General features: G+C 40.4%; 2 protein-coding genes and 1 long non-coding RNA gene across 3 annotated transcripts; all 3 read right to left on the bottom strand.

The window, feature by feature from the left end:
- Nucleotides 1-2,257: 2,257 nt before the first annotated feature.
- On the bottom strand, nt 2,258-2,905 carry LOC116654538. The gene is made up of 2 exons (XR_004309769.1): nt 2,600-2,905; nt 2,258-2,533 (listed from the first exon to the last, which is right to left on the bottom strand). It is a non-coding gene; the product is annotated as an uncharacterized LOC116654538 (long non-coding RNA).
- A 3,817-nt stretch (nt 2,906-6,722) lies between these two features.
- LOC6500562 (sodium channel protein Nach) lies at nt 6,723-13,381 on the bottom strand. The gene is made up of 10 exons (XM_001953446.4): nt 13,216-13,381; nt 11,792-12,323; nt 11,477-11,680; nt 11,104-11,421; nt 10,931-11,048; nt 8,889-9,038; nt 8,616-8,820; nt 8,380-8,551; nt 7,855-8,033; nt 6,723-7,761 (listed from the first exon to the last, which is right to left on the bottom strand). Exons 2-10 carry the CDS (start codon nt 12,055-12,057, stop codon nt 7,520-7,522), a joined length of 1,854 nt encoding a protein of 617 aa, XP_001953482.2. The 5' UTR covers nt 12,058-12,323; nt 13,216-13,381; the 3' UTR covers nt 6,723-7,519.
- Nucleotides 13,382-14,242: 861 nt separating this feature from the next.
- On the bottom strand, nt 14,243-15,490 carry LOC6500561 (carbonic anhydrase 2). The gene is made up of 4 exons (XM_001953445.4): nt 15,352-15,490; nt 15,051-15,293; nt 14,578-14,991; nt 14,243-14,523 (listed from the first exon to the last, which is right to left on the bottom strand). The coding sequence occupies exons 1-4, from the start codon at nt 15,410-15,412 to the stop codon at nt 14,330-14,332; spliced, it is 912 nt and encodes a 303-aa protein (XP_001953481.1). The 5' UTR covers nt 15,413-15,490; the 3' UTR covers nt 14,243-14,329.
- Between the last annotated feature and the right edge of the window lie 697 nt (nt 15,491-16,187).

The raw sequence follows: 16,187 nt of genomic DNA, 5'->3' as shown, positions 1-16,187 counted from the left end.
AAAAGGCAAATTCCCAGCTGCGACCCTTGAAGCTTCGGTCATTGCGTTGGCAACGCAAATTATTATTTTTATTATTATTGCAGGTTTTCGGTGCACATTTATTTTATGCAATTTTTACAGCACTGCACATAGAAATTAAGCGCGGACCCAGGTCGCTGTAATGGAGATTGTTGAGCAACCAAAATATAAAATATAGCATACAAAAAAAGAATCCCAAGCATTAAACAAGCAAACAGTAAACTAAAATATGCAACCGAAGCGGTGGGGAAAATTTGTTTGAAGCCAGCAGGAAGGAGAGTGTTGTCGTCAAAAGGCCATAAAACTGAGCCAAGTAATGAGCTACGGTGTGGACATTAAATATGCAACAATTAAAAGTGACAACAAAGTGGGAGACCGCAGCTAAAGAAAAAGTATTACCAAAATTTGTTCATCAAAATTAAATGCGAGGCAAATATTTGAAAGCCAAGTACAAATTTATGCCAAGCTGCTTAGTTAACCTGACGAAAGAAGGGATCGGTGGTTGCTAAAAGTTAGGGGTCTGGGGCTAAGCAGTTTTAACACCCTTTCGACGAGGAACTTTTGCATTAACAAACCAAGCTCGTAAAAAAGACAAACAGCCCATGAAAACCCAACCAGAAACTTCGGACTAAACCGATTTGTGAATTTATTTAGGCAACCACTTTTGCCCTTGGGCCGACAGCAGCTTCGGTGGCTTCGATTTCCCAGGATAACCTATAAATCCTTTCTTAAAAAGGGCTGCAGCAGTGGGCTTCAGCTTTGCCTTTTCATATTTAAAATCGGGAGGAGTTGTTAGGCCTGGATATGTGGGCTTTAAATAAAAGACTTGGGTTGGAAAAGCAATTTAAATTATTTTTTGGTAGAAAAAATCATTAATGTTGTCATTTGATTAACACCAACATAATTTATTTGTCTATACTTTTTTGTTTGACTTATTTGATCTATTAATTTATCGCTTTCACAGTTGATTTGGTAAATAATATACAATTAATTTTAAATCCGTGCGGTTCGACTACGTAAATTAATAACATGAATCGCCGGGGGACTGGTTAATTCTGCCTCATCGTGATTAACAATTAATTATTCAGATACATTGTTCGATTGCGTGCAAGTTCAATCTTATGGCTCAAAGCGAGGGCGTGGCATGATCTAGTGCCTATTAATTATTTGCGGATGTGTTTTAACAGATAATTCGTTAGTGAGCTGTTAAAAAGCTTTTTAAAAATTAAATTCGAGAGAGGATTCCTAGAGAATTTGTTTATATATCCCTTAATCCAGTCGGCCAATGTCCCCGAAAAAAAAGAAAATGATAAACATTGTCTGCAACTGGTAGACAATTTTAATTACAACAAAAAGAAACAAAGAGCGAGTGGTGTATTACTTCCTGGAGTGGTTGGCATTGGCTCTGGGGGAGCCTTAAAGTTTCGGCAGCCCTCCTTAAACACCCACACCTCATCATCCGCCCTGTTGGCATGCTACAAAAAAAAATAAATAAACCAAAAAAAGGCAGGGAAAGATATGATTTATGTATTTAATTTAATGTTCTTGTTGTTGCACTCGCTTTTAGAGGACAGACTGGCTGTATGTGTTTATTTGTCAGGCGACAACGGGATAATAACAGACTACAGTGAGGGGCAGAAAAACAGGAGTCCTACCGAAAGCGATTTTCCTTTGTTGGTTTTAACGGCATTTTGCTGTTTTAAAAGCATTAAATTATCTTGATATTGTTGCTTTTCATTTTTATTCTCCTCCTGGACCGGGGATCCAAAAAACACGCCGACATAAAAATGAAAAATGTGCGGCGACTTAGCCTTGTTTTTGTGTCTTTGTTTATTTATCCCCTCGCCCCTGTTTTTTTTTCTTTGGTGTTGTCTTGCTCTTGTAATTATAAATAATTTCGCCTGTTTTCTTTTTTATTTTTTGGTTTTGTTTGTGGAGTTTTGCTTTTGGAGTACATTAATAAATAAATAGGCAAGAGGGCAACTATGAGATTCGCCGGCCTGGGGCACTCGGTTTCCCTGAATTATGCAAACTGAGAACAAAACACAAGCAAATCAAATTTCAGCTTACACAGCATAGATAAAGAGCGCACTTGTGCAAACATTAAGCGCACTAACACACACAGGACATGCAATTACCATAAGCCTCACACAAACACACTGAAACACACACGCACACACCATAAGACCATAAAGCGAATTGTGCTGGCAAAAAGGAAAAAGTACACCAAAAACAAGGATCAAGTGCAAATTTTTGATAATTAAACATTCACAAGCGCCAAAATGCTTAACACAAGCAGAGTCAAGTGGGTCGGGTCCTACTTCCGAAGCGCCAATTCCCTCTACCCCCGTCGATCCTCGCACTCCATCCGCCCTTTGCCACGCCCACTCACCAAACAGCCCAGAAAGGGCCTGAACTTATGCCGGCAATGTAATTAACACACAAAAATTGAAATCTGTTGGCTCACACACACACGCCGCCAGGACACGATGGCTTCATTGGGGTCTAGGAATGTCTGCAGATGCCGGAGAGTGTGTGCATAAGTATGTGGTGGCATGTGTTGGTATTGGTGTTTACGTACACGAAGTCGCAACAACATCCTTTTTTGTGTTTTCGTAATTAAAAATCAGCTGCAGGATATTTTTCGCCCAGATTCTCGGCAACGAAATTGCAGCCTCAATGTGTCTGAGTTGGTTTTCGTAAGTATATGTGAAAACGTAGCATATAAACAGCAATTTTACCAGCTACTTGTAATTCAAGTACTGACATTTTAAAATATGAAAATTTTCGATGAAATACTACTCGATTGAAATGGATTTAAATAAAGGTTGCTTGATGGGAAATAAGAAACTACCATTGGAGAGTAATATCCATTTTTTTTTTACTCTGTTCTCTACAATTATACAAAAATATATTAAATTATTTAATTTGTCTAATAAACACATATTACTATATTCAATAACATTTCTTAATTGCATTTTTACCTTAATTAAACAGAAATATTTTTGGTATTCAACCAGCAGCGGAAATATCAGAAATAATTAAATCCATGCACTCGCAGATAAAGTATACGCAGGATAATATGCATGAGCATATGATGAACATTCCATCTTTCCGCTTTCATCTTTCCCACTACTTACCATGGCCATCGCTCCGGCATCGTCCATACATGGCCATGAATCGTCAGCTTATTGTAATGAAGAAGCTTAAAATAATTAACCGGCGAGACTCTGCTTTGCAGAGAGATAAAAGAATCGCAAAAGCGTTTAAACGGCACAACAAATATGTATGCCTTCATACTCGTATGATTTAAACAAATAGTCTAGCTACAAGCCATGTCCCTTTAGGCCGGTAGTGGGATATGCGTTAACATTAAAGCCAAACCATGAACAAATATTTTTCACACAACCATTTCAGGTCTGGTGCATTCGACGCCCAATAACCATGCCCTTGTCCCCGTGCCCAGCCCAGCCCAAAATCGTAATTTATTTCCCGATCATTTATTTTATATTAATTAAATATGCGGTTTTAATATATACATTTAAATCATCCCACACACATTCCCATATTTATATTCATATGCATATATTATTTGAGTGCGGGTAGCGAGGAAAATCTGTTTTTAAGCTGCAGTCCAAACAAATGGAAAGAAAACATTGAGGGATTTCCCCTGATATAATTTTTTTTATAGATTGTATGTTTCTTTGTGTCCTGACCGCAGTGAAAACAGAAAATGCAATGGAACGGAATGAAATGCTTTGACAAGCATCTGTTGTGGGTGGTTTTCGGTTGCTTCTGGGCTTGGGGATTGTGTTTTTGACAAATTGACTGTGCCAGCCATAATAATAATATTAATAATAAAAGCAATAGCAAGGAACCCCGAAAAAACATCAGCTACAAGAACGATTTTCAAGTATCTACTATATTCATATTGATTTCAAACGGAACTTGAAATGCAAATGACAGATTTATTTTTCATGCTGTCGTTCTGCTGCTGTCAATCAAATTGTCGAAGGTGTTGATTGATGTCTAGACGTGGAAAGGGGCAGCTATCTGGACCGCTTGTTGAAGTGGCAGAGTGAGATGGAGTTAGGCATTAAGAACATTTCAAATATTTTTGACAGCTAGGAATTTTAAATTTCAGCTTTCATCGACACCCATAGTGGTTGGAATGTAATTTTCAAGCATATTTTTTCTAGCTTATCGGTCAGGTTTTCATAGATGAGATATCTAGTCTATTCTATGAATTATCAAATAGCCTCCATCAAATCTAATAACATAATAAATTCTTTTCCCTTGGTAAGCTTAAAAGACGTATTTTGAAGTCACTGTGCTTCTTGGGTAAAAAACGCTTGAGTGAGTTTTTCTTACCGATGCAAGCCCAAGTGATGGGATATAAAAGAAGCTACTGAGCCAGCCATTCAAGCGAGCATTAGACACGCTTAGAAATGCAATGGAGCATGTGCAGCTTCCATGCTGAAAGAGATTACCCAGTCCAAGTAACAACTCCCCCGACCACCACTGCCATGTTTTGTTATGAATGGCGCCCTGAAAAATGTAGGAAAATACAAAAAAAAAAAGAAGCCATAAAAATTGCTATTAAAATCTTAGCCTACATTTCATTGTTATGCTTAAACAAAAACTGTGTTCGCAGGTGCTAAATTTGCAAGCGTGAGCTTTGCCTTTGTTTGGGTATGTCGAGTATAGTAATTTGTTTCCATGTTTATTCATGAAGGCATCGCAAAAGCAGCAGACAACGAGTAGACGAAAAATAAATACTAGCGCGCATTCACAGACCAAAAAAAAATAACTCCGGCACACGCACTTGAACAATGCGAAATGCTCGAAAAACGCCGAGTTAGAAGCTGAAACACACCCTTCATTTTTGTGCCCCTCGCGTTGACACTCACGGTTTAAATAATTCAGCACTGTGGGCCAAGCTCCACATATGCAGCTATGGTCGGAAAAATAGCAAACAAAAATAAGGAAAAGAAAACATTTAAACCTACATTTTTAAGCTAAAAGACTTTAGTTCCAAAAGTGGTTATAAAAAAAGTGCCAGGGCATCTAAAATTCTGCCTAATTATATATTACAATAACAAAATTATATTTTAAAAGTGACCAAGACTTATGGTATATTATTTTAACCACAAGTGTAAACCACCAGCAGCGAAATTGAAAGCTTAAACGGCCGGGTAGGGCTTGACATCTCTGCCAGCCCTCAAAAACGGGCAACAAAAAACAGGACGGAAGCCAGGAAGCTGGGATACCACGACGGAATAGAGCAGTGGCAAAGTGCTTTAAATGGGTTGCAGGATTTTGGGAACACATGGCGTAGAAAGGAGGGAACGGTACTCAGAGGGTCCTTCGCTCATTGGCTTTCGTCGAGGGGTTATCCTTTTGGCTTAACCCCATAAGGCCACAAAAGATGTTTAGCTTTATTTATGTGTCGAAAATGGTAAAGTGGAAATGGAATTAAGTGGGCGGGGGCTTAGAGTGCTCATGGATTATGCACTAGGGGAATAAAGTCCGTTTCTGATTTAAGACGCACGTTTTCTATCTTTTCGACCATACAAATCCTTGAAAGGGATTTTAAAATAGTTGCTCCAAGGAGTTTAAATTATATGTATTATTTTCGATGCAATTTTATCATCGATTTCCTTAACACATTCTTTATGCTGGAAAATTTTGTAAATAACTCCAAAAGATTTTCTGAGACTAGCCACTCAATTTTCTTATTAGAACGCCATTCCTTTAATCGGCCACAGGCGACTCCTACCTGCCACTCTTCTCACCTGCTCATTCAATTTCAACTTTTTCCACTTTTGATGCAGTTACTTGGCATAAAACTTACAAAAAGCAGTGAAGCACCAAACTCCGCTCTACATACAAAATTCAATTAAAAACTTCAGCTCTTGGTACCACCGCACTGGGGAAAAAGTGAAAAATGCAGGAGATGGGGGGAATGAGAAAAAAAAATCATAGAAGTATTTTTGATTTTGTTCGCATATTTTTGTTATTGGTAGAAATTCTATACAAGCTGATAGCTATGCAGAAGCTACCCGCACCTCCAGTCTCTTCGGGTGGGGGATTAGTGCCTCCCACCAGGTGGGTAAACGGGCTTCAGTTCCACGAAAAGGAACAGAAGCTCTGGGCATGGTATCCCTGGCCGACTCGCACAAACGAAATAATCCAATATACATATTGTATTGTGCGATAATACACCTCACCAGAGGAGAGTGTTCACAGAGCGAAAATCTTCTTCAAGTGAGATTGGGAAATCGCTTCCATTTCTTATAAATTAATACGATATGCTAGAAATGCAAATTATCTATCAAAATGATAGATTGAGTTTCTGATGAAAAAAAAATATATAAATATAATTTTTCACCGTGCACGATTCAAAACCGGAACTGAAATCTGAAACTCAGTCCGTGGCCATAGACATTTTCCACATTGGAGTTTTCTTTCTTTATTTTTCCACTTTCCCCCCACCTTGTGCTTTGTTTAACAATGCTTTCCAGAACCCGGTCGGTTCTTCTCTTTCTGAATACGTTCGTTTAAATTTTTTGCAATTTTTAGGCAGTTTTATGCTTGGCAAAGTCAACAACTGTCGAACAAATTCAATGGGAAATCATTTCAATTTCCCGAAAATTTGCATATCTATGTATGAATGTTTACCTCTGTCTGTTGGTTTGTTTCACTCTGTTTATTTGCTTGGATGTTTGTATGTTTCGCCCCATTCCCCTCCCATAACCAATGGATGTTTTCTGGCTAAGCCAAAAACCCGTCAAAGATTTCATTGAGGTAAAGCTTTAATGAAGCCTCAAATTACTTGTCTATGCCATACGGAGGGTTTCGTTCAATTCGAGCGAATAACAAATAAATTTTCCACTGCTGAATAAGTAAACAGAAAATTTGCTTCACGGAGTTTCTGAGCCGGCAATAAATTATTCGCCAGATAAAAGTAATTCGAGAAGAATAATTGAAATGGTAATTGTCGCAAACGATGGAGTGGACTCCAACTGTGTTGCCTCATCGACTTTAGACTCAATTGTGGCACAATGATTTCGAGCAGATGGTGTGTCTCTCATTCTGTTTGTCGGCGTGTGTTCTTTTATTTTTTGCCAACTCTGCATACGACAAATAAAAGATAATGCTGATTGTAAGTGCTGGGCGGATCCGCTGTGGTCCATAACTGGTCGAGTGACCGGGCAACCGTCCAGAAAGGGAATGGGCCAACAAAAAACAACATCCACTGGCGCTAATGTCACCGTCTGGGCCTTTTTGGCAACTCCAGCTGTTTGGCGACCCCTTCGCCATTCCCAGTCCACCAATTGGCAATCGTACGTGAGTTCTGTTTATTTTTATGTGACAATGCAAAGTAAGTGCACTTGAGTTGGACTTCCTTCGTGGCACTGGACTTGACTGGAGTCGAGTGGAGTGGAGTAGACTGCATAAAAATCAGTGAGCTTTAAAATTAACGATGCATTTCGCTCAATTACGGCAGTATAAACAACTTCATCGGCCGCTCTCCTTCCGATTCAGTATCCGGATGCTGTACCGCCGCCAGGTCCCTCTTGGTGTCCCTTTGGATGTGGGTCCTCTCTTGGATGTGACTGAGCTCGGCTTTGATTTCAGCCCGGCATGCCTGCCATAATTGTTTGGCTAGAAAAAACAATAGCTCGCAGATGCCAATCAGCGAGAAGCCCGCTATAATGCCGCAGATGTTGCCAATTGTACCTGGCAGGAGCATAATGGTGGGTGAGATATGCAGAATCGTACAAGTAATTCCCAGTCCCTTTCTTCCCGAACAGAACACATCTGCATACTCACTGAAGGTCTCGTACCAGGCGCTCTTAATAATCTGGCGAAAGTATTGAATGTGCGTTTCGGCAAAATAAATACGAACAACGGCCAACTCGGCGGGGGAGGATGAGCCTTTGCCGTATCCTGATCCAGGGCCCGAGCCGGAACCGTAACTGTTATTGGCACGCGGTCCGGGACTGCTACGCCTGCAAAATGGAAATCTTTTATGGTTGCAAGGAGTCAGGGAACCCTCTACAGTGATGCTTAAAAAAGGGTCTCAAATGGGTAGATATTACATCACGAATTTTACGGAGATTAATTAAATTCTGTTAAGCATTTTGGCGAAAAAGTCCGACATCCTATGTATTCGTGGATTTTTTGATATTCCAGCTAAAATGGCTGCACTGTAACAGCCCGCCTTTAATGGGGTAGGGCTATCCAATGACTCCATATGGAAATTGAAAAGAAAACAGGGCACGGGTGGGGGAAATCGAAGACTCGCAAGAGTCGCAATTTCCACCGCAGTGAATCCGCTTTTTCCACTGGACTTACGGCGGACTCTTGGCCAGACTGGGAGTAGGTAGGCCCAGGGTCATGGCGCCCCTCACACTGTACCGGGTCTCTGTGCAGGAAGGTAAGCATAAAGGACAGAAGAGGGCATCCTGCAGCTCGTGCTCCAGACCAGTCACATTCTCGCGACTGGTGATGACGTTGAGCCACTTGACTGGACCGGGGAAAAGCAGACGTTTATTTCAATGAATTTGCGATTAACTCCTCAGGAAACTCACATTCGTAACGCTTCAGGCAGGCCATGTGCTGCAGAGTGCAGTAGATGCGCTTCTCATTCCCATCGATGTAGCGATGTGGCAGGCTAAAGGGGACACACTCGCACAAACTGACGACACTTTGAGCCCGGCAGGCGGAAATGCATTTGCTGAAGGTGTAGTGTCGGGCGAACACCCAAGGCATTTCATTCTCGAACAGGCATTTGCGCTAAATTAAATAAATTCATTAATTACTTCCATAAATTTAATTTCAATTGTGTAATTCAATAGTCGCACCACTGACTGACTCATGCGGCGCGCCTCGGGAAGAGTCTCAAAGATTTTAGCCCTCACTGGCAACAAGGTGTTAAAGCCAACTTCAGCAATTCGTTCGGCCACACCGCCAGAAAATGGATCCGGGTAGGCGTGTGGTTCATAAATGGAAATCTAAAGTATTAAATTTGATGAAAGTCAAAAAAGGAAACACTTTCAGCTATATCCATAGAGGTTTCTTGGTAAAGTTTTAAGGCAAATACAGGATATAGTTTATTGTCAAAAATATGGCCATGGCCATGCATTTCCCGCATTTTGAAGGGTATCCCCTTGAAAATTTAACAAAAAATCTAAAAATATTTTTGTTCCTAGATTCTGATGCAGGTTGATGGAGAATCAAATAACAAATCGTTTAAGGTATTCCGCTCAAGGATCAGATGATTATTGGCAAAGATATGGACATCGCGGGGGTCCTGTAGTCCTCCCCATGCATTTCCCGCATTTTGAAGGGGATCCCCTTGAAAATTTAACAAAAAATCTAAAAATATTTTTGTTCCTAGATTCTGATGCCGGTTGATGGAGAATCAAATAACAAATCGTTTCAGGTATTCTGCTCAAGGATCGGATGATTATTGGCAAAGATATGGACATCGCGGAGGTCCTGTAGTCCTCCCCCCATGCATTTCCGCATTTTAAAGGGGATCCCCTTGAAAATTTAACAAAAAATCTAAAAATATTTTTGTTCCTAGATTTTGATACAGAATGATGGAGAATCGATTTACAAATTGTTTAAGGTATTCCGCTCAAGGATCAGATGGTTATTGGCAAAGATATGGCCATCGCGGGGGTCCTGTAGTCCTCCCCCCATGCATTTCCGCATTTTGAAGGGGATCCCCTTGAAAATTTAACAAAAAATCTAAAAATATTTTTGTTCCTAGATTTTGATGCAGATTGATGGAGAATCGATCTACAAATCGTTTAAGGTATTCTGCTCAAGGATCGGATGATTATTGGCAAAGATATGGACATCGCGGGGGTCCTGTAGTCCTCCCCATGCATTTCCCGCATTTTGAAGGGGATCCCCTTGAAAATTTAACAAAAAATCTAAAAATATTTTTGTTCCTAGATTTTGATGCAGATTGATGGAGAATCGATCTACAAATCGTTTCAGGTATTCTGCTCAAGGATCGGATGATTATTGGCAAAGATATGGACATCGCGGGGGTCCTGTAGTCCTCCCCCCATGCATTTCCGCATTTTAAAGGGGATCCCCTTGAAAATTTAACAAAAAATCTAAAAATATTTTTGTTCCTAGATTTTGATGCAGATTGATGGAGAATCGATCTACAAATCGTTTAAGGTATTGTGCTCAAGGATCGGATGATTATTGGCAAAGATATGGACATCGCGGGGGTCCTGTAGTCCTCCCCCCATGCATTTCCGCATTTTGAAGGGGATCCCCTTGAAAATTTAACAAAAAATCTAAAAATATTTTTGTTCCTAGATTTTGATGCAGATTGGTGGAGAATCGATCTACAAATCGTTTAAGGTATTCCGCTCAAGGATCGGATGATTATTGGCAAAGATATGGACATCGCGGGGGTCCTGTAGTCCTCCCCACGCATTTCCCGCATTTTGAAGGGGATCCCCTTGAAAATTTAACAAAAAATCTAAAAATATTTTTGTTCCTAGATTTTGATGCAGATTGATGGGGAATCGATCTAAAAATCGTTTGAGGTATTCTGCTCAAGGATCGGATGATTATTGGCAAATATATGGACATCGCGGGGTCCTGTAGTCCTCCCCACGCATTTCCCGCATTTTGAAGGGGATCCCCTTGAAAATTTAACAAAAAATCTAAAAATATTTTTGTTCCAGATTTTGATGCAGATTGATGGAGAATCGATCTAGAAATCGTTTAAGGTATTCCGCTCAGGGATCGGATGATTATTGGCAAAGATATGGCGAATGATGGAGAATCGATCTTCAAACCTTTAAGCTTGGATAAAATGTTTGACAGAAATTTCAATATACTGCAAGAGAAATACAACATTTTTACATACCACAAAACCGTTGTGGCCATTTATCTTGTAAAAATTGTCATCAGGTTGTGTTTTTAAAGTCAATACCAGACCCATGTCTGGACCAAAATATCGCTGGCGAAAATCTCTTTTATTAATATACCTGTAAAAAAAATTTGAATAAATATTTGTTTAATGTAAAGAAAATAGCAGCCTACCTTCCATCGTAGTTGAAAGTACAACAGTAACCATGACTAGTCAAGCTCTCTTCAAACTGCTCAAGGCAATTAAAAAGTCGTCCTGCAATCCTGCAGGACACGAATATTTCACTGCAGTTTGGCGTCAAAACATGCATTCGCTTTCTGGTGTTAAAAAATAACTCATGGGCCTCAGTATCAAACCTATCCAAGAAGCTTTGGAACATCAGGGCATTATCAATATCTTTTAGATCGGTAGGATCATAGTACATGTACAGAAAAGCTTTGAGCTTTTCGTAAAAAAAGGTGGCATTATGGTTTTTTGGATCCTTGGAGCTCCTGGTATAAATAATTGTTAAACATTATACGTGTAACTGTAGTCCAGACAACTCACAATTCCTGGGCATATCGCCAGGCAGCACGTCGAGAGATGCGGTTTAAAGTACAGACGGATATGGCCGGAAACTCCACCTTCCAAATGGGATACAACGGGTGATACATGGTGGTCACCAGGGCATCCTGCTCATTGGTGTAGGTGCCCCAGAGGAATGCAATTAGGACGCTCAAAGCGGTTATGTGGAAAACGAGCCAGAAGAAACTGCGGGTGGTTAACCGTTTCGGTAATGGCTAATGCTAATTGAAAAAGGCCACCACCACATCCGGAGTTGTGGGAATGAACTAAACCAGCCGCTGACCACAGCCCACTCACCGCTCTTGAATCCGGCGACCGTGCTCCACTAATTTACCGTAACAATGAAAAGACAGGTTCTCCAGCAAATCCTTTAAAGCGGCAGCAAATGACATTTTTCGCGTATCCTCGGCGGAAGTCGCGGCGGCGACGGCAATAACAGGTGCGTGACGTAGTTGGAGGAGGGAGGTGGGTTTCTTTTTTCCCGGATTGGGAATCCACCAGGCAGCCCGTCCTACTGCCAGCCGAACGGGCAGCTGCTCCTGCTCTTGTTCTTGCGGATCCATGAACACCAGCTATCCAGGCCCACGGCGTGACTGCAACTGTTGGTCCAGGGGCGGCATTGTCCTCGCCTCGGCAAGGGCTGATTTTAATGAAAATTTCGCAGTCATGTCGTGCGTGTTGTTGTAATTAGGCCTGGTGCTCCAACTTATTGCCAACAAATTAACTGCGACATGGCACGTGGTGTTCGTTGGCTCCGACGGGGGAAGTGGAGACTGGCTGGCGTTCAAGTAGGCATTGGTCCTGTTCTCGATTCGTCTTGGCAATTTTCCTTAATTGTCAACAATTTAAAATGAAATTAGTTAAATGCGCGTTAAATGTCAGCCAGCGGAAACATCATCATCATCAGCAGAAGGAACAAGTTTTTGTACTTGTCCTTAGCCCCCAAGCCACCAAAACCAAACCCACACTCCTAGGGATTATGAGATGCGTAGGTAAATGAAGGACAAAGTAGGACATATTGTTAATAAAGCGCTTTAGCCGCATTTGGCCTTTTCATAAGACTTGATCTTTAAATTAGTCAACAGGAAAAAAGAATTTAGCGATATGTCATCCCAGAATATAGTCTCACTGACAATAAGATTTATGAAACATATTGACACGAACGGAAATGACACATTTTCGTTGAAATAAAGCGTATTCCTCGGTCTGGCGACAAAGGATTGTGCGACAAATTGCTCCCCAGGTGAGTGGAAACACCACCGCCACCACCACTTGGTCCACTTGCAGGGGGACAACAGCGGCAGCAGCCAAATTAATCTGCAAATAAGCAGGCGACAGGCTAGGTTGGTGGATGGAGAGGAAACAGTCGGCCAAGATAAACGCACAAAGCGCAGAAAATTGGTGAACGATGCGGGCGATGGCGGGGTGTGGCTTTTTTTTTTCTTTTTGAGGTAGGAACGGAAACGGAAATGAAAAATGTGAAAAATGCAGTGCGCAGCGAGACGCGAAAAACGACAGTCAATGGGGACAGGAGAGGAAAACAGAAGAAGGACAACAAAGGGGGGCTGAGGTGAAGGGTAATACCCGTCAGGCAGTGCAGCGAAAATTGCAAATGCAAATTGTCTATGGAACTGATACGAGTGCGTGTGCGAAGCGTGGCTTCGGGTGCACACTGCGTATGAGTAACATCGGTGCTGACTTCTCTTTTATCTCGTACTCACCTTTTTCTTCGCCCCACCTACGACCCACGTCCTCCGGCGTTGATTCCGGTGCCAATAGTTTTTCGTATCTCTTGGCGGGAATATATTGCGTAGTAAATCTGTCATATCCAGACAAAGGCTCAATCCAAGCGAATGCTGCTCACACTCCACTGTCTTTGCAGTTCCGGATCAGAAACTCAGCTTGACTTTGGGCTGGGGACTCCCTCCATAAGGGCATTGGATAAATTAATTATCAATATTTGCTTCGAGTTGAATGATAAAATGTTAAAATTTAAAAATTGGTTGTTGTTTTATTTTCCAAATAGACATAGAACATTAATACATACATTTATGTACTTATTGAATGTCAGATAAGGTCTGAGTGGTTATATTGATTCATTTAGTTGAATAAATTAGGCAGTTTTAAAAAAAAGACACCTGTTAACAAACTGTTAAAAAGAAAACATTTAAAATCAAAAGCTTGGCCGCTGCTTTATACAAAACGTGGCAACGCTAAAGAGCTTTCAAACTGAAAGAAGCGGGTCATTTAATTTCAAAATTATTATTTATTAAATAATATTAATTATAATTTCCTTGCTCCATTTGAGAAAGTAACAAAATATAATAAATTTAAGCAAAAATCGCTGTAAATACAAATAAATAGCATACTTCCTGGCAAACTTTCCAACACTTTGTCAAAAGCTGAATGCTACGAAAACATTTCAGCGGCAACAAGTTATATTTGAATTCTCCCTCTGATTAAATCCTCTGATTAAAGTGAAGATTCATCAAGTTCAAATTATTACATAATAATTTTGTGACCTCAATTAAGAGGCTAACAAAAAATATTATCGTTAAAAATTATATAATTTTGCATAGCAGATCCGGAACTTCCTCAACTGGAAATGGAAAATACTTGTTCTCAAACAAACTGATTCACTTAGTGCGATAAGAACTCAATTAAATGTTGTAAATACGTTAATTTACTTAAATTATTATTAAAGGAATTCCTGAAATAATATATGAGTATATGAAAACATTTTGAACGTACTTTAAGGTATTAAATATTGTTTATTTCATAGTTGAGTTTGTTTATGTGTAGTTTATATTATGGGTTAGAATTTTTTTTTTTATTTTACAAGTTCAGAGCCCGATAATATATTTCTCTGTCATTCGTATCCTGGATGCTCCTATAGTTATTGATCAGAGGCCTCTTGCGTGAATCTTGAAGATTCAACAGTTTGGCAATTTGACGATGAGGAAAGTCGAGGACATCGCTGAAAACATTCCAGGTAACAGCCTCTGCGCAGTCCGGGGTGGTCAAGGATCCTACAAAATGTTTGCTTTAAAATGCATATTCTTTATAATTTTCAATTTACTCACCATTATAGGTATAAAATTCTCCAGTCACTATATTTCCCAGCAACTGGCCTACATTCAAAGTGCCAGTAATGGTTGCATTCGAGTTGTACTCCACGATCTTGGGCAGTTGGTTGAAGATCTTGTTGAGTCCATAGTTCCGAGTGCTCAGTCGATTAACCGACCTCATCATAATACCCAGGACTGCTAGCCCATCCGGATTCAATGTGGCATCACCCATAGTGGCGTACTTGGTATTCTTATGCACAATATGCATTTCCACATCGTAGCGCTCATAGTTAATGGCGTGCTCAGATCCCTTGGTATTCCTGGAGCCCCAATGGAAGTGCACGCTCTGAACTTCAAAGTCGCCGGGCAGAAGTCCTCCGTTTATGTATGGACGCGTTCCATCTCTAGTCAGAGGAATGACCATGTTGGCTGCCAAAAAAATAGATGGTTAGTGCTCCTAGCTCACCTAGCGTTTAGAAATTACTCACCTGTGTGCCCATTATTTGTGATGATCAGTGGAGTACGAAGCGTTTGGTTATAGTAATTGAATCGCAATCGGGGAATGGAAACTATCTTTGCATCGGAGAAAATTAGATCTATGGGGGACTGGGCTGTTCCTGTCTGACAAGTTCCTTGCCAGTCATCTCCCTGCTCATCGTAGTTATACTCTCCAGCGGCCTGATCGTCTGCAGCATCTTGCTTTATGGAAGTCAGATATTCTTCAGAGATTTCTAAAAATGTATTGTATTAAGAAACTGACAGTTTGTAAAAACAATAAAAGTAACTTACCTATGTAGGCAACTGCGCTGCCAAGAATTGTTAGTAGCCACCACAAACTGGACGTGATCATTTTCAGGAGCGAATCTTAGTTCTGATTTTATTTTAGTTCCGATCCCGGTGGAGATTGAAGCAAGACTGTAAAGAGCTCAGAACTGAGCAGGACTATTTATACTGGAGAACTGCAGTAATTTCTAAGTGGATGTGCATAACAGTCTGATAACCACAATCACTCCCAGTCGGCGTCGCAGTTTCAGCCCTACTCAATTTAGCTTAGCACAGCCTATTGGCACAATTAACATAGAAATTGCAAATAGCTTTACAGTTTATACTGTTGCCAAACTATCGAAGATAATTGACTTTGGCCGAAAGAACCCATTGAAACACCCCTCGGGTAATTAATGAAGGCGGAACAATCCTGTTTTGTTACTCAGTTTCTGACTGTTAGTCTTTTTGGATTAGAAAGCACGCAGAATCCTGAATTGGTCTGAATCAGAACTAAATTGAATATTGAACGGAGGTGTATCATCAAATCACTTGAGTAATGGCAATGGGTAGTTCCGAACAATGTCGTTCACCGAACGATTTTTCAATGCCTGGAAAACGTGCTGGCGTTGCCTGTAATTTCTTTATTGAATAGTTTTTTTTTAACTGACAAGTGCACATGTGGATCAGCTAAGTCTGTCATAACTTTTTTTTAGAATAAAAGCATTAAAAAAAGTCGATACCATTTATCGAAGCACAATTGAATCATTTCCATTCGAAGCTAAAGTACTCCAATAAAATTATAGCTTTATTGCTGTCTGGCTTATCTGTTAGCTTAACAAAGGCATCCACCTTGATCTTGG

This window comes from Drosophila ananassae, chromosome 2L (genome assembly GCF_017639315.1).
Source record: "Drosophila ananassae strain 14024-0371.13 chromosome 2L, ASM1763931v2, whole genome shotgun sequence".
Classification (NCBI taxonomy): Eukaryota; Metazoa; Arthropoda; class Insecta; order Diptera; family Drosophilidae; genus Drosophila; species Drosophila ananassae.
Note: the sequence above shows the minus strand (reverse complement) of the source record. Positions and strands in the feature narration are given on the sequence as shown.

Excerpts from the sequence above, each read along its gene's own strand:
- LOC6500562 (XM_001953446.4), bottom strand. The coding sequence starts at position 12,057 with ATGGATCCGCAAGAACAAGAGCAGGAGCAGCTGCCCGTTCGGCTGGCA. Across the intron at positions 11,681-11,791 it reads GGTCGCCGGATTCAAGAGCG|TTTCTTCTGGCTCGTTTTCC; the intron begins GTGAGTGGGCTG and ends AACCACCCGCAG. Across the intron at positions 7,762-7,854 it reads CGCCTGGTACGAGACCTTCA|GTACAATTGGCAACATCTGC; the intron begins GTGAGTATGCAG and ends TGCTCCTGCCAG.
- LOC6500561 (XM_001953445.4), bottom strand. The coding sequence starts at position 15,412 with ATGATCACGTCCAGTTTGTGGTGGCTACTAACAATTCTTGGCAGCGCA. Across the intron at positions 15,294-15,351 it reads CAGCGCAGTTGCCTACATAG|AAATCTCTGAAGAATATCTG; the intron begins GTAAGTTACTTT and ends ATACATTTTTAG. Across the intron at positions 14,524-14,577 it reads AGAATTTTATACCTATAATG|GATCCTTGACCACCCCGGAC; the intron begins GTGAGTAAATTG and ends AACATTTTGTAG.